This window comes from Citrus sinensis, chromosome 2, assembly GCF_022201045.2.
Source record: "Citrus sinensis cultivar Valencia sweet orange chromosome 2, DVS_A1.0, whole genome shotgun sequence".
Lineage (NCBI taxonomy): Eukaryota > Viridiplantae > Streptophyta > Magnoliopsida > Sapindales > Rutaceae > Citrus > Citrus sinensis.
Window position 1 is genome coordinate 26,989,269 of NC_068557.1, and position 16,998 is coordinate 27,006,266.

Consider the following 16,998-nt stretch of genomic DNA (forward strand, 5'->3'; position numbering starts at 1 on the left):
CAAAATTTGGTATAAAATAAAAAAGCCATAATATATCACAACATGAAACACCACACCCATATCTTGAAGGTCATAAAAATAGCATTCAATCGCATGTCATGTTATCACCGGATAGTAATGCTCACCTGACCAATAATAAGAAGAGTGCCACTTGAAAGAAAATTTAACAATTCGTTACTTATTTAGATGTATTTGACATATTGTATTACAATATTAGAGTGTATTAAATTATTTTATAAAATAATGATATAGCCACGCAAATTCTTTGTGGTTGTATAATTATTGTAAATTATAATATTATTTAGATTTGTTATTTGAATATTTTGTTATTACTTAAATATGAAATTAATTATTTAAATTTGTTTAAGAAAAATATTCTGCATGCCGCCGGCCGCCATCTACTACAGACAAGTTTTCCAAGATATAAATAAATGTAAGAAAAGTTTGGGGAATAATAATCAGGTGATCATCACATTCACACAAAATTAATAATGGATACAGAAAAAAGAGCTTCTTTGTGTCAACATGCCATATTCTTACTTGCAGTACATTTTTGCTACTACATTTTGGCATTAGACTCGTGTAGTGTTAGTGTAGCTGCAGCAAAAGATCAAGAACCCGTTGGATATGGCTACTCTATTCTATCGTCATCATCAGCCACCGTTGACACCTCTCTAAAATCATTAACGGCTGATCTTAGCCTCATCAAAAACTCATCCGTTTATGGCCCCGATATTTACAACCTGAATCTCTTTGCCAGGTAATTGAATTAACCGAGCAATTACTACAATTCATGCATTTCATTTGATGTTGTTTTCCAAACTCCCGTGATTAATTGAAGATTCTATCTCTGTGTCACTGCATGCAGCTTGGAAACCAAAGACCGTTTGAGAGTCCGACTAACAGATTCCAATAACCAGAGATGGGAAATCCCACAAGAAATAATCCCCCGCCAATTTCATCCGACAGGTCACAACCGCTCTCTGCCGGAAAACCACTTCCTCTCAGACGCCACCTCAGACTTAGTCTTCACACTCCACAACACCACCCCATTTGGCTTCTCCGTCTCCCGCCGCTCCTCCGGCGAGACCCTCTTCGACACGTCACCCGAAGGTTCAAATGCTGACACATTCTTGGTCTTTAAAGATCAGTACATCCAACTCTCTTCAGCATTGCCAAAAGGAAGCGCTCATCTTTACGGACTTGGAGAGCACACAAAGAAGTCACTCAAGTTAACGCCTAATAGCAACGACACTTTGACTTTGTGGAATGCCGACTTGTTTGCGGCTTATCTTGATGTTAATCTCTATGGGTCCCACCCTTTTTACATTGATGTGAGGTCGCCCAATGGGACTACTCACGGTGTTTTGCTGCTTAACAGCAATGGCATGGATGTTGTTTACACTGGTGATAGGATTACTTACAAGGTTATTGGAGGTATTATTGATTTGTATTTTTTTGCCGGACCTTCGCCGGATTCAGTTATACAACAATATACAGAGTTTATAGGCCGCCCTGCCCCTATGCCATATTGGTCCTTCGGTAAGCAGTCGGTTGAAATTCTATTATCTTCTGATTTTTTTTGTGTGTTGATGATATTTGATTCGCAATTTAACCTTGTGTATTTTCAGGATTTCATCAGTGTCGATATGGTTACAAAAATGTGTCTGATCTTGAAGCCGTGGTTGCTGGCTATGCAAAAGCTGTCATCCCTCTTGAAGTTATGTGGACAGACATTGATTACATGGATGGGTATAAGGATTTCACTCTAGATCCCATCAACTTTCCAGCTGACCAGATGAAAAAATTTGTCGACACACTTCACCAAAACGGTCAGAGATACGTTCTCATCTTGGATCCTGGTAATTATATGTACATGGCCGGTTAACAGAGACCGAAATTAATCCCCTAGTTTAATAAATTCACATTAAGATGGATGACATTGTTATCTCATAATCACATAATTAACGTATTGGGGTACATTTCCTGCAGGTATCAGTGTGAATAACAGCTATGAAACCTACATTAGAGGAATTGAAGCTGATATCTTCATAAAACGTGATGGTGTCCCTTATGTAGGTCAAGTTTGGGAAGGGCCGCTCAACTTCCCAGATTTTGTAAATCCAGCCACTCAAACTTTTTGGGAAAATGAGATCAAATTGTTTCGAGATATCCTTCCTATGGATGGTCTTTGGCTTGACATGAATGAGATTTCTAACTTCATCACTTCCCCTCCCACCCCGTTTTCTACCCTTGATGATCCTCCTTACAAGATTAATAATAACGGGACGCGGCGGCCAATTAATAACAAAACTATTCCCGCAACAGCTCTGCATTATGGCAACGTTACAGAATATAACGTTCATAGTTTGTACGGACTCTTGGAAGCCAAAGCTACTCGCGCAGCTTTGATAAATGCTGTCGGCAAAAGGCCATTTATGCTTACTAGATCAACTTTTGTGAGCTCTGGAAAGTACACGGCTCACTGGACAGGAGACAATGCTGCAACGTGGGATGATTTAGCGTATACGATACCATCTATTTTGAATTTTGGACTCTTTGGAATTCCAATGGTTGGAGCCGACATTTGTGGTTTTCAGAGAAATACAACTGAGGAACTCTGCCGACGGTGGATTCAGGTAAGACTTATGGGGCTGTGAAAACTTCAGTTGAGTACTTCAATTATGTAGTCCATGCAACTAATTTCAGAATCCTTTTCGAATGCAGCTGGGTGCCTTTTACCCCTTTGCAAGAGATCACTCTGACAAGTTTAAAATTCGTCAAGAGCTATATCTCTGGGATTCAGTAGCTGCAACAGCCAGGAAAGTGCTCGGTCTCCGTTACCGGTTACTCCCATATTTCTACACATTAATGTATGAAGCACACACAAAAGGAACTCCCATTGCACGACCACTTTTCTTCTCATTTCCTCAAGATGCCCGTACTTATGAAATTAGTACACAGTTTCTGATTGGCAAGGGTGTGATTGTGTCACCCGTATTAAGGTCAGGAGCAGTTTCAGTCGATGCATACTTCCCAGGTGGAAACTGGTTTGATCTCTTCAATTTCTCAAATTCAGTAAGTGTAAGCTCAGGAAAGCAAATCACTCTTGATGCGCCGCCTGATCATATAAATGTACATGTTCGAGAAGGTAATATTTTGGCATTGCAAGGAGAGGCCATGACAACTGATGCAGCCCGGAAGACTCCATTTCAACTCTTAGTGGTTGTCAGCAATACAGAAGATAGCACTGGAGACGTTTTCTTGGATGATGGCGAGGAAGTGGAGATGGGAGATGTCGGAGGCAAATGGAGTTTAGTGCGATTTTACGCTGGAATAATTAATAATAATGTTACTATTAGATCACAGGTTGTGAACAGAGATTTTGCTTTAAGTCAAAAGTGGATCATAGACAAAGTGACTTTCATAGGACTGAAAAAGTTTAAGAGATTGAAGGGGTATAAGTTGAGCACCACCAGGGAATCAGAGTTCACCAAAAACTCATCAGTGATCAAGGAAAGTGTAAACAGTATTACAGGATTTCTAACAATAGAGATCTCAGAACTATCACTACTCATTGGACAAGAGTTCAAGTTGGAACTGGAACTCACCAAGTAGTCACAGAGCAATTCAAGAAGAAACATTAGGGGCATGCAATGAGTGTAAACTAGTATTGCAAAGTTAGAATAAATGCTCAATAGAATATTGCCATAGATCTGAATTGTCAACCATCTTCTCTGGCTTGACAAAATTCCATCAAATTGATTCATATCAATATAGTTTCTTACTTGGATCTTGCATATTATTAAATTCTTTACTATTAACATGTAGGAGGGAGAGAGAGAGGGGGGGGGGGGGGGGGGAGAGAGAGAGTGCATGTTAACATTTTTATATTAACTACAAAAATGACTAAGCATTAGCAATAAATCAAACAAACAGTGCGTGAATATGATTACATCCTCAACAATCTCACAATCACTTAGATCCATCTTTCTTCAGAATAACTGCAGCAGAAGCAAGATCTTCAGCTGTCACAGGCTTGTGTAGCTGCAAGTTCAAATTTCCAACTTAAGTTGACCAGAAGAATCTAGGAATAAGCTTCAAATAAATAATTTTTAAGTGATGCATCTTCTTTATTGCTTTGCAGCATTGATTTTCTGAATCCATGATTGATTACAGAATTATCCATACAAGGCACAGCAATCAGTGAGAAAATTGAATATGACTTTAAGCCGGCTACCTCGTTTATGCAGACCTAATAAGTTAGCTTACTTACATTCTGGTAAAGTAATCTATCCTCATACAAAATTATTGGCAGGCTTTTTAGCCTACCTAAAGATTTTGTGTTAGCGACTATCATTTGATTTCAAGTGTGTGTCTGTGTGAAGACTTACATGAAAATTCCTACACCAATACATGCAGCAAGATACACTGAGTCGAACTGTTAAAAGTTCTATAACTGCAACATATCACTTTTTACAGATCCATTCCTCGGCATGTCAGATAAAATTATACCATTCAAATTTTTGCATTACTTTTTCTAGTAATTAAATTCCTAATCAAGACAGAGAGAAGTAGCAACCAAAGTTTAACACGTGTCCAATGTATGCACTAAGTATCCAATATGATTCTTCCAGAATAAAAAAACAGAGAAAAAAAATTGAATTCTGCATACGTACATGAAAAAAAAAAAGCATTGGGTAAAAAGGAAACTTACAGCTTTTGCAACACTAAACCAATGGAAAGAGCGAATGAAAGCATCATCTTTTGAAGGATAGGTGTCATGATTCCAATATGTTAATTTGTCAAACCTCGCTTTCGTTTCCCAACAGTTGGAATTCGCTTCAGACATATCAGAAACTTTTCTCTTGCCAAGATTTTTCTTTCCAAGAACAAAGCCTAGAGAGCAAGAATTTGACAAAGAGAATTTCATCGTTTATTATTATATAACTGCTGAAATCAAATAAAAAAAGAAAAATGATAAAAGAAGAGAATTCTTACAAACTCAAAATGTCACCGGATGGATGAGTTATTTTCCATGAATTAACTGGTTATGCAACAATTAAAACACTTGATTAACTAAGCTGCACGGAGAAGAGAAATAGGCATACCAGAATAGCCATCAGGAAGGGGAATCGTTGCGCCGTGCAATTTCCTTCCTCTGAAATGTGCTTCCTCTACTTTTAATCCATCAGCCTCAATCCCTGTTAAATTAAACTCCAAATTTTAAATCTTTTTTATTTTTTATTTTTTGTTTTTATAAAAGATAAACATAATATGCATACATATAGGTGCATAAATGAAGATAGAAAGGGACATACATACCGGTGGGTTTGGGTCTGAAGTAGTCGGAGACGGCGCAGGGACCGTCGAATTTGATGCAACAAGGGAGCTGGTGGACCTGACCACTCAAATTCACCACCGAATCTTTACCTTCACTGCTTCGAATTAGGTTTATGCTCCCTATCGATCCTCTTCCTTCTTCCATTTTCCCCTCCTTTTGATCGCCTAACCCTAACCCTAGCCTCTTTTTAACGAAGCCACATATTCCCGCGCTTTTTAGCCGTGTTTAACAAAATGAACGTGCTATTTCAACAAAATAACAAAAATGTAACCGTTGGATGCTCATCATAATTTTTATTTAAAAATATTTGCATTGAAATGAGAAGAGTTGATAAATATTTATGATGAGTAGTGTTACACATCTCAAAAAATCTATCACGATTAATATGGTATTTATTCATTGATACATAAGATAATTTAATTAATTCATTAATAATATATGAAAAGTGAGATAATTTAATTAATTTATTAAGAATTTATGAAAATTTGTCAATAATTTAATAAATAGAAATTACACATCACATACCACATTATTTAGAATAAAAATTCTAGGTGTCCATTTTTACTCACTCAGTTTTTCTTTTTTAATATATATAGACAAGTGTACAATGTGAAAATTTACCCCCGGTTATGAATCCACCATGAACAAGAAAACAAAAATGGGAGAGCATCTAGCAATGGTATAAATTTTCAGAAGTTCCTTAGGGATTGGGGGTCATAAATAATAACTTAGGATTGCTTTTCATACAACAGTTTTACAATTATATCCAGGGACAAATACTAGAAGATACAACATTACAACAAAAGATTCTCATCTATTACAACACTTGCCGTCGTTTTTCTCCTCTTGACCTGTATATTGATTGCATCATCCAACACACATCTGCAATTCAAAAATCTTCACCCGACAAGTGATCCGTCTACCATCCTCTTGCGTTAAAGAATGGAGTCATTTTTTCCTATCTAAAAATCAATGCTAAACCACCTAAACACAAAACTTAGGCCTCAGGATCAGTGAAGTTTGGGCTCTCAAGTTCACCCATACTTGCAGAAGCAAAAGATTCATACGATTCTACAGTTGATAGTGAAGAAGCAGTATCAGCTGAATCTGAGTCTACGTCGTCGTTTAGGATAATATGTTCCTCATCGATATCCGAGGTATCTGACCCAGATCCTCCTAATAGAAGTTTGTTAATCGCTGACTTTGCAGTTTCAACAAACCATTCGTCCTCAGGGAGTGCACTAATGAGAAGATTGCACTTGTTAGTCACTATTAGAGAGCAAAGGAAAGATAAATAAATAGTTTCAACAGTAATAGGAATAGTACCTTGGGTCTATGCCTCTAGTAGAAAAGGTCCTGATTGCTCGAGCAATTATGGCAGATGCAATCTGGTGTACATGACGAGATGGGTAGCCCGCAAAACGTGCAATTTCAACGGTAAAGTGCATATCAAGAATGAGCTGCCAAGAGAAGATAAAATGAGAGCTTAGCAGATGTATGAAGAGAGAGAGAGAGAGGCTCCATGAAATTTTTCCTTGGCTGCTAAATTGTAAAAATAAAAGTATTTTCAAGTAGCTATCCAGACATTCTCATTCCAATCATAAACTATCATCTAAGTAGCTATCCAGACATAGAAAAGAAAAAGATGGCCAAAGTTTTAATTCCGGACCTGAAGCTGATTCTATATCGAAAATCTTCAAATCTGGAATTAAAATCGGGATTAAAGTCCAAGACGAGTTTACAACGTTATAAAACAGAGAAAAGCGCAGTTTACAACATTGCAAGCTCGTCATGGATTTTAATTCCAGAAGTAAAACTGACTGTGTGTTATGTGTGTGTGTTTGTGTTGAAATGTGATAAAAAACCAACAGAAATAAGTTTGGAATCAGGATAACATTACCTGTTGCAACCCAAGTGGCTGAATTGGAGATGATTCATCCTCGAACACAGCCCAGAATTCCTGTTCAGCAGACAACCACATCACAACTGTCTCTGTCAACCTAGCAAGCAAAATTTTCTGTAACTTTTCTTTCCCAAGCAGCACATCTCCAGCAACAGTTGCCAACTGCTGAAGCTTTGCAAAGAGTGCCTGCAACAAAACCACCAAATCTTACAAAAAGAACCAGATGCATAAGTCTGTTTTACCAGGGCTAAAAAGTATGAATGCAAGGATAAACAAAACTTCAATTAAAATTGAAGTCCAAGTTTGTAACAATAGCAGAAGCTCAACATACTACATAGATATTATATCCATGGGGGACTAATCCCAGATATCAACAAATATTTGCTTTGAAATAAGCAATGCTGATGTTGTCAAAGTGAAATGGATAAACCATAATTAACCAAGGATTAGAGATGTTGATTTCAAGTCTCTTCATAAGAATATGGTGATTATCAAGAATTTCAAAGTTAGAAACCATTATAAATAATAAAATAAGAAAAGAGAAGATAATGACCACATCCAAGTGTTAGCATTCAAAAGGCCACACAAAAAACTTCAACTTTACAGGAAGAAAGATAACCTGAAATGGAAGTGAAGGCAGAGGATCAGAATCCCACTGTGTATATTCCTCATTTCCACTTAAATATATTTGTCCATTTAATCGTGTTTTTCCCTCTCTTGAATAGATGAAACTCAGAACATATTGCCGACAAAAGTGATCTCTAAGTTTGTCAAATGAATGCTGAAGATGGCGTTTCCAATCTTTTAGTTCAGTTGTAGTGCTAGCGTTAGGCGCAATGTTTTCATTTCCCACTTCTTTGCTTTCATTCTTGGGATTCCAGACTTTTGACACAGTATTTGGTAGAAGTTCATCCATGATTGTAAATGCTACTCCTAAGAGTGAAAGTTGTTCTGAATCTGTCTCAGCTCGAAAGGGTATGGTCTCCTTCAACTCAGTCAGATTGTCATCGTCTGAAGGACCAGGCAGGGCTCTATTCAGTGCATCCAAGTATTTATCAAATAACTGTGAAATTCTAGTCAATACGTTTCCTCCAAAATGCAGAACAACCAGGGGGGTTAGCTGCTCCAATATCTCCTGTAAAAGTTTTTATTTATCCCAATATTATATTAAAAATGGCAATTGAGTCATCAATAATTAATTGAGTAGCAATCAGTCAATACAACAAACACATACAGGAGAAGAGAGAGAAAAGAGAAGAAGAAGGAACAATAATGAACTGCAGAGTTTTAATTTGAAACATCCTGCCAGGTCTGAATACATATGCATGTAGAAGAACATAAGTACCAGTGACAAAAATATTGATTATGAAAATGCTCACCCTTAGAAAGATGAGGATTCATGAGTCCACATCCACTGGTCCACATGAAATTAGGCGTACGCGTACAAACATAGAAACTTAAAAGCCTTATCTTCTAGGCCTCACAAAAGAAACATAAATTCTCACACCCTATTACCAGGGCACACACAACTATAGAATTTTGATATAAGACAGGTAAATCATGCACCGAGTCAAACTACCCAAAGACTAACTTATTTTGGACCATTTGGCTCAAAATTTTATCAGGTACCTCCTTGACAAAACATCCAAGAAATTGATTACAAAAACTGTTTGAAGTAGCTGAGAACAGACAAATTGTCCAAGATAATCAGCTTAACTCAATTTTTCAAGATTAATCTCTGAAAGGCGCATCATTTTCAGATTCTTGAAGTTAAAATAGTTGAAAAAGACAGTTAAGTCAACATATACGCAAAGATAAACACATGAATAGGAGGCATACTTACCTCAACAATGTGCATAAATCTACTTCCGCTATCAACAAGCATGCTATCTGACGATGTCGCAAACAGAGACAATGGAGACATAAAGTGAGGTGACAACAGCAAGCTTTCATCAATATCCTCCAAGTTGAACACCATTTTTCTAGCCCGTCTAAAGTTCAATTCTAAGACTTCTTCAATGTAGGGCCGCAAGAGCAACAAAAGCAACCTTGACAATTTTAGGCCTTGCGATTCCAACAATGAACAGTAGTTAACACTAGCCTCAACAGAAATGCTAGCTGCACGCATGGCAGAGATTGTCTCAGAAGGTGGTGCATTCTCCTTCACCAACCTTACAAAATATTCAATTTCCCATTCTACCCATTGGACAACTCTATTACTATATACAGGATTGTCACCAAAAATCAAACCAGAGTCTTTTGTTGTCAATGATACTGTAGAAAAAACAAGCTTAGATATTGTAGCTGGAAATACTTCGGGACATACAGAAGATGAAGGAAGATAAACCTCAAAGCTCCTTTGGAGACGGGACGCATAATATTTCAGCAGTAATTGGTGTGCTAAAGGACCCTTACCAAGTTTGATTAAATCAGTTAAGGCCTTCTTCAGCTCTAGAATACCGATTGAAGGCTGTTCAGTAATCTTAACCAACTGATCCTCAACCATTGCCTTTCTTTTCAAGAAATCACTTTTGAACGAGGAAGCTTGAGCTGATGAAGCTTCACCTGAGCTCCTCAATTCTGGAAAGTTTCTCTCTTCAGCATCTAAAACCTCTATTGCTTCTTCCACCTTATGTTCAGCCAGAAGAACATCAATTTTCTCCAAGAATATCATCTTGCATTTGTCTATTTCATTTGGCAAAGGGTCTTCAAGTTCAATCTTTTGTGGATCTGACAGAGATTCATCAATGTTTCCATTGGCTACTGACAACTCCTCCAACTGACGGCAAACACCCGTCATCAAATCTTGGACAAGAATCCCTTGAGCAGATATATGCTTTCGCAGTTCCATCAGTTCATGCTCTGTTTCTACAACTTCTTCAGATAGTCTACAATTATCATTGTAATCATGAGATGCTTATTTAATTATTTTTAGTATCTATCATATATAACCAAATTGGCCATTAGCAGAGCATAAGGAGAGGGAAATGTTATCAAGAAATCAGTTCATAGCTAAAAAATGGAGGATCAAGGATAAATTGTGTACTCCTGATAGCCACAGTTAAAAAATAAAAATAAATAAGGCATAGAGCCACTACAATAGGGACTGACTAAAGTTCTTTTAATTAAAAATTACTTCTACAGTGAAACATCTTTTCAAGCTTCTAAACTCCCACCTCTTTTGTTTTGTGCCAATAAGCTAGTGATATCTTTTGTATATAACTTTCAAGTGTAATAATGCTGCAATAAGATAATAAACCAGAGCAGGGAAAAAAAATAATATCAAAATTCTTTGTGATTGCTCATTTACCCAAAACAAGAGACATGTCATTACCTCAAGAAAGCCAAGTATTTGGTGCGCATATTGCCACATAAGTTTTCCACAGCATCCTTCAAATCCAACAGCTCACAGCAGAGCTTTCTGATTCCCTACATTGATAAACATGGAAAAGAAATGACTTCATTCCTTCAACAAGAACTGAGAACATATAAGTAAAAAGGAATAATTTCGGATACCGATTGAACTCAAACTAATTCAACCACACTAAGAGATTCCCATAAGAAGATAACTTTTGCCCGTTGTCAGCTTTCCACTCAAAACAGAAGAATTGAAATCAAACTACTCCAATACATTGAAAATAAAATCTAGACAACCCAGTTGTGCATAACGCATTGCCAAGATAAAGATTCATCTTTTAAAAGCTAACAGCAACAATCAGCATGAACTTGAAGCTGAGAAAACCCCAGATACAAAGAAACAATCTTTCGTAAAGACATGAGAAAAAGTAGCAATTTTTGATAGACTGAACTCAATGCATTACAAACCCAGATGACAAAACAAGAATAAGGAAAAAAGAATGTATATATATATATATATATATATATACCTTTTCAGTGTGGGATTGGTAGACGGAATCGATCTTGGACTGAGGAGTGATGCTCTCAATTGATGGGAAGTCGTCATCTTCTTCACTGCTCTCCATTTCCCTCTTTTATTTCTCGTTTACGAGTACAATCTTTGATTTTCAGATGCAGAAATGAAATGAAGAGTAATTTTCAAGTGGATTTGAAGATTGAAGAGCAGCAAGAGCGAACGAGGAGCATGCGATGTGTGACTTTGGGACTTGCAACTATGACTCTGTAGTCTACACCCCTTCACTTCCCGTTCCCGTTAAGATGACGGAGCTGTCATCAACCGTTTCGTCACAGTCCAAGTAAAACATTTTCTCTCTTCTTTGTACCCGCGGTTAGTGTAAGTTTGATAATTCAGATTTCAGACAGATATTTTAGAAATATAAAATTCAAATAGACCCCCTCGTGAGCAGGTTCGAAAAGGGGCAGTATAGTAACAAATGGTGGTCATCTACTAATAAATAATGTGAAATCAAAATATTTAATTAAATTTATTTTCAAATGCTCATCAAAATAAAATCTTGCCCACCAATCACACGAAGAATTCGAAAAATGTGGTTTACTGTATACGGCGGGGGGTTCCCATGTAAATGTCTTTTCCACTTATTTTTTAGATAGAATTGCTAAAATTCCTGTGGGATTTCAAAATTTGTTAAAAAGGAAAATTAAATTATATTGTAACTTATTAGTCAGTATAAAGGTAGAACGACATGTCGTACAATTGGCATTATGCTCTGACAGCATGTAGTGTAACTTTGCGCGATCCAGAAAATAATCTATTATTTCCTTAAAAAAAATAATAATCTATTATTTCCTTAGAAGAAAAAAGTTTCTCCAATTTACCAAACACACCCCAAACAAAAGCTGTATTTACATAAGCGGAAAGGTAAAGAGTGCTCATAATAAGTCGCAGAAAAAAAAAATTGAGTAAAAAATGGCAATGAAAACCAGTTCGACTTCATGTTCCCTCCTTAACTCTCTGCGCTTTTCAACCGCCATAACCGTCAGCAAGAAATCCTACTATCATTATCAAGCTACCCAACTGAGAAACCACAACTGTCTCTCTCCATTTCCTTCATTTTCCTCTACCTTCCCCAGAAACTACAATTTTCATGGAAAATGTCTTCACGTCAATCCTTTTTCTGCTTTCAGCTCCTCCTCCGGCCATGACAGTCAAAACCCACCTCGGGACCTCGCTGTTCTTCTTGAAGTTGACGGGTACCCTCTTTTGTTTTTCCATTATTTGATTATGAGACACTGTGATAAATGGTTTTTAATTGCAAGAATATAGAAGCATGCTTGTTTACTATACATTATGCATATAATAATATTATTGTTTCTGCTTACAATTTCTGTTCTTCAATCATTTTTTTTTCCAGAGTCCTTGTGGATGCATATCGCTTTGGCAATCGGCAAGCCTTCAATGTAGGTGAGGGCAGATATGATAATTTTACACGAACTGCATTCGGTTGGGAATTATATCTATATGTTTGTAAGTTTGACTTGCGATTTTTTTTTTCTTGTTTTGTTTTGAATTGTCAGCATTTCAGAAGCTTGGACTTGACTGTGCTAATTGGACTGCGCCTATCTATACAGACCTTTTAAGGTGTGAAATCAATTAAGATTGTTTTCTTATTCTATGGGTTGTTTTGATTGTATTTATAGTTTTATTTACTATGTAACTTCCAAGAAAGAATAAAATATTTACTATCAAAAGTTTGAGAAACCAGCCATGTCAAGGTTTTATGATATGTTCTCTTGCTGTTTCACATTCAATTGTGAAGTTATTTGAGAGACGTCACTATCATTTGCTTTACCACATAGGTCATATTCATGATGCATCTTGCTTCTCTTTATTGTTTACATTTTGCTTTAAAACTTATCACTCGTGATGTCTATAGTTGTCATTTCTTCCATTAACAAAAGTTTAAGCATTGCCATCTGATATGTTATTTAAGGTTGTTCTAAAGCAATTGTAATTGCCTTACAGGAAGAGTGCTGGTGATGAGGATAGAATGCTGGTTCTATTTTTTAATCGTGTAAGTACCTTCCCTCACGTTTGTGAGATACAGCTACTAACATGTGGCTGTTTACCTTTGGTGTTTAATCTGTCTTACTTCTATAGCCTTTCTTTTAGATTGGTTGGCCTACTTCAGTACCCACAAACGAGAAGAAAGCTTTTGTCAAAAATGTCTTGCAAGAAAAGGTATTCTTGGGCCAAAGTATTTCGTTTTTGTCTTCTTCCTTGTAGTTTTTCCCAGGCAGGGGATTCAGGGGTGAATATGTTTTAACGATTTTTAAAAACACTTAATAAATGCGACTAGCTTTTAGTTTATTCAATTGTCAAATAATTTGCCAAGCACGTGGACATTATGTTTGAGAAGATATCAGAAGCAATATCACATTATGAAAATCTCGGAAGCAATATTAGATTATGAAAATCCCAAAGGCCTCAAATTAAAATAGAGTTGAGGTATCAAAAATTTTTGTTGCGCTTACACCTTCATGTGAACAAATTTCACAGGGAAAGAGAAAAGAAAAAGATTGGAAATATGTGGCTAGTTCAAACTACTCTGAATTAATAGCTTATGGTTTGATATTTCCATCTTGGTACTCTACTATTCTTTTATTGGTATGTCAAAGAAGCATATTTGGTGCAATAGGAGAGTTGGAAAAATTAAGATAAATGGAGATTGGCCTTACCATCTTTTTACCCCTTTCTTAAACTTTACATGTTCATCTTCAGCCAAGTTGAGCGTGTTCTTCGCTATATTTCTTAATTTCTTTTATCACTAGAATCCTTTTTGTAACTTTTCAATACTTCACTTAATTCTTTCTTTATATAAAAATGTCAGTTTAGATTGAAGAAACTTATAAAAAATCATGTTCAATCTTAATTTTGCTCAAATAATCTGCTGATTTTCATAGTTTTACCCTTTAAGAGAATAAAGGTGCTGATATATTATGTATATTATGCTGCTGAATCATTTGTGTTGTATCGGCAGAAAAATGCTCTGGATGAATTTCTGGCATCAAAAGATGCACCTTTACGACCTGGTGTTGAAGAGTGAGATGTCTTATCCTAATTGTATAAAGATTTGTGCCTGCTATATTATGTATATTCTATTTGGATGAATCTTATAATAAAAATACTGGGGCTTTACTCGCTGTTTCCTTCTGGATTGATGATGTATTTGTTATTAAAAATCATTTTTCTTTTATTCAGATCTTTCTATTTTATGCAATATGTGAACAAATGCAGGTGATCCAGTTGGCACCACATTAATTGGTTTTAAGCTCCAATTCTAACAGGACTTTGAATTGACATATGATACCATCCCAATTCCCAGCATTGAAATTTTAATTTTGTCAGTCTTTTTCTTTGAATTTGCTAAAATTTGCTTTTTTTAAGAATTTGCTAAAATATGCTTTTTTTAACTCATTTATTGACCTACAAAGGTCCCTATTATTTATGTTTTAAACCTGATTTCTGTTGCAATTCCCAGTTTTGTTGACGATGCATATAATGAAGGAATACCCCTTATTGTCCTAACAGCCTATGGTAAAAGCGGAGATAGAATTGCCAGGTATGCTGTGTTAGTTACTCATTACGGGGCTCTGGCCTATGGTCTTTCTAGCATATGGATGGGCTTCTAACTTTTAATTTTATCTTATTGAAAATTGTTAGATCTGTTGTTGAAAAGCTTGGCTCAGAACGAATTTCAAAAATTAAAATTGTTGGGAATGAGGAAGTAGAACGGAGTTTATATGGCCAATTTGTACTTGGCAAGGGGATTTCTTCAGGTGTGGATGAGCAGCTTGCTACAGAAGCCAGAAAAGCAGGTAGAATCTTTATCCAAAGTTCTCGTGCATCTTTTAGAACTACTATAAGCTTTTTTGCATCAGAACTGTGGGTGCTAAAGGCTGTGTTCTTGTGTTTGGGTCAGTTTCTGCTCAAAAACAAGAGATAGCAGAGGAGGTTGCATCAATGCTAAAGTTGAGTGTTGATATTGACACTAGCTCACCTGAAAGGTTGATCCACTTGCTTTACTTTGCTAGTTAAATATATATCGCTCTTGCAAACATTGAAATTCAATGATTTTGTCACTTGCATCTTGGGTTTTGTTTATTTTACTTGAAGAATTTATATCAGGGACTGGTTACAAAGTCTGATTGTTTGCTTCTATAATACCTTTGGTGGTGAATTTCTGTTTCATTCATCGTAGTGATTAATGCCCTTTAGTATTGTTAATCTTCACACAAGTATGCAACTTCATGAAGCTTCTCTGAATTACTTATGCTAAGATTAGTTGCATATCATGTCAAAGTAGATCTGATGATTAGTTAGTCTTAGAAGAAATTCTGTAATTAAACTGAATTGTTACTTAACCTAACATACATAAAATTGGTATATTCAATTAGCAACTTTACCATAAAAATAATCCTATAGTTGTATGACCTAGGAGAAAAATTATTCAGGCCTAGCGTATTAGAAAAGGGCTTCTGTTATGCTTTATCTTATAGCATACTAAGAAATTACTAAACCCAAAATTTCTTCAAGGGCAGAAGTCCAAAATAGTATTTAAGCTCTTAACAAGTTGCTAGTTTTGATTAAAGAATTTAACTACATTTTACCATCTCAAATTAGTTTCTCATTTGACTCTGGCAATTCAATTTCTGTCTGATGTGTTGAGTTTTTAATCCAGCTTAGACAAGATTGTAGCTGCATTGCGTGCGGGAGCGGAATATGCAGAAAAACCAGTTCGTAATTGCTTCCTTATTGCTGGAAGTCAATCTGGAGTGGCTGGGGCTCAACGAATTGGCATGCCTTGTGTTGTAATGAGAAGCAGGTAAGGTTTATTTCTTGTCATTGTACTGCCCATTTATGAGATGAAATTTATGTGCTTTCCACTGCACATTTTTGTCCAAGAACTGTAGGTCACAAAATTCTAATTTGCAGTGGATGTTGTTTGGTCTACAAATTCAAAGTCAGTTACTCACTTTCTTCTGTTAACTAATTTATTGAAGATGTATAACCACTCTTCCAGTCTCAAAGACACAGAGACTTGCTGACATGCTGTGTAGAATACTGAAGTCCATTACCTAGCCCAGAAGAGAAGTGAACTTGAAGTTGGTACTGGCAATGATATTACCAAAAGAAATTGACATGTCATCAATGTCCATTGGTTTTAAGAATTTTGAAGATCATACAACAACATGCTCTTTCCTTCCCTCTTTCCATCTTCCTCACCGCACACACATTCTCGATTCACCATCGGATCAAACCACTGATTAAATTTCCTGACAGGAAGCCTGATGCTATACTTATACCACTTTATAACACTTATTTGTGCCAATTTCACCATATATTACATAATTAAGTTTCTATTCTGTTGGGATGAAGTCTATGTTAATCTCTTGCCTACATTTCTCATTATGCTTCTTGTATGTAGTTTGACATCTAGAGCAGAGTTTCCTTCAGCAAATGCTGTAATGGACGGCTTTGGAGGAGCAGACCTGACAATCTCTAAACTACGCCACAGCCAGTGGTGATGAGATTGATTCCAAGTATTATGTTTTGTGAATCTATGGTGTGAGCTGCATCTTATCTTCCAATTTCTTTAGTATGCAAGTATGATTCTGCCCTATATCTGATTCCTGTAGATTTTGAAAAATTTTAATTCATTGAAATCATAAACCCCGTTCTCCAGTTGGGCCAGGTAGAATTATTAAGAGCAGAGTTGGCTGTGGCTCCATTGTCGTGTTGCATCGTATGTGGAGGTGGTCTTAAATCTTTTTGTGTGCCCATAAATGCTTAGGGAAATTTTACACATATCCT

General features: G+C 36.3%; 4 protein-coding genes across 7 annotated transcripts; 2 read left to right on the forward strand and 2 right to left on the reverse strand.

Annotated features, from left to right (window-relative positions):
• The first annotated feature begins 453 nt into the window (after positions 1 to 453).
• On the forward strand, positions 454 to 3,857 carry LOC102607007 (alpha-glucosidase-like). The gene is made up of 5 exons (XM_006468411.3): positions 454 to 760; positions 869 to 1,542; positions 1,632 to 1,862; positions 1,993 to 2,639; positions 2,728 to 3,857. Exons 1-5 carry the CDS (start codon positions 492 to 494, stop codon positions 3,616 to 3,618), a joined length of 2,712 nt encoding a protein of 903 aa, XP_006468474.2. The 5' UTR covers positions 454 to 491; the 3' UTR covers positions 3,619 to 3,857.
• LOC102623981 (uncharacterized) lies at positions 3,688 to 5,591 on the reverse strand. Its single transcript, XM_006468389.4, has 4 exons — positions 5,326 to 5,591; positions 5,112 to 5,204; positions 4,718 to 4,899; positions 3,688 to 4,047 (listed from the first exon to the last, which is right to left on the reverse strand). Exons 1-4 carry the CDS (start codon positions 5,486 to 5,488, stop codon positions 3,976 to 3,978), a joined length of 510 nt encoding a protein of 169 aa, XP_006468452.2. The 5' UTR covers positions 5,489 to 5,591; the 3' UTR covers positions 3,688 to 3,975.
• A 460-nt stretch (positions 5,592 to 6,051) lies between these two features.
• Positions 6,052 to 11,491, reverse strand: LOC102623690 (exocyst complex component EXO84C). Of its 2 annotated transcripts, XM_025095154.2 has the most exons (8): positions 11,135 to 11,491; positions 10,582 to 10,676; positions 9,663 to 10,135; positions 9,091 to 9,521; positions 7,867 to 8,382; positions 7,245 to 7,433; positions 6,671 to 6,804; positions 6,052 to 6,585 (listed from the first exon to the last, which is right to left on the reverse strand). In XM_025095154.2, the coding sequence occupies exons 1-8, from the start codon at positions 11,228 to 11,230 to the stop codon at positions 6,342 to 6,344; spliced, it is 2,178 nt and encodes a 725-aa protein (XP_024950922.2). In that variant the 5' UTR covers positions 11,231 to 11,491; the 3' UTR covers positions 6,052 to 6,341. The 2 variants fall into 2 exon arrangements, with proteins under 2 accessions (XP_024950922.2, XP_006468451.2); XM_006468388.4 differs by having other exon boundaries at positions 9,091 to 10,135.
• A 554-nt stretch (positions 11,492 to 12,045) lies between these two features.
• On the forward strand, positions 12,046 to 16,933 carry LOC102623016 (CBBY-like protein). 3 transcript variants are annotated; one of them, XM_015527095.3, is made up of 11 exons: positions 12,046 to 12,377; positions 12,539 to 12,588; positions 12,702 to 12,765; positions 13,150 to 13,198; positions 13,297 to 13,365; positions 14,165 to 14,226; positions 14,666 to 14,746; positions 14,848 to 15,002; positions 15,107 to 15,191; positions 15,866 to 16,009; positions 16,188 to 16,562. In XM_015527095.3, exons 1-11 carry the CDS (start codon positions 12,094 to 12,096, stop codon positions 16,264 to 16,266), a joined length of 1,122 nt encoding a protein of 373 aa, XP_015382581.2. In that variant the 5' UTR covers positions 12,046 to 12,093; the 3' UTR covers positions 16,267 to 16,562. The 3 variants fall into 3 exon arrangements, with proteins under 3 accessions (XP_015382581.2, XP_006468450.2, XP_006468448.2); XM_006468387.4 differs by having other exon boundaries at positions 16,208 to 16,562; XM_006468385.4 differs by lacking the exon at positions 16,188 to 16,562 and adding an exon at positions 16,613 to 16,933 and having other exon boundaries at positions 12,047 to 12,377.
• The last annotated feature ends 65 nt before the right edge of the window (positions 16,934 to 16,998 follow it).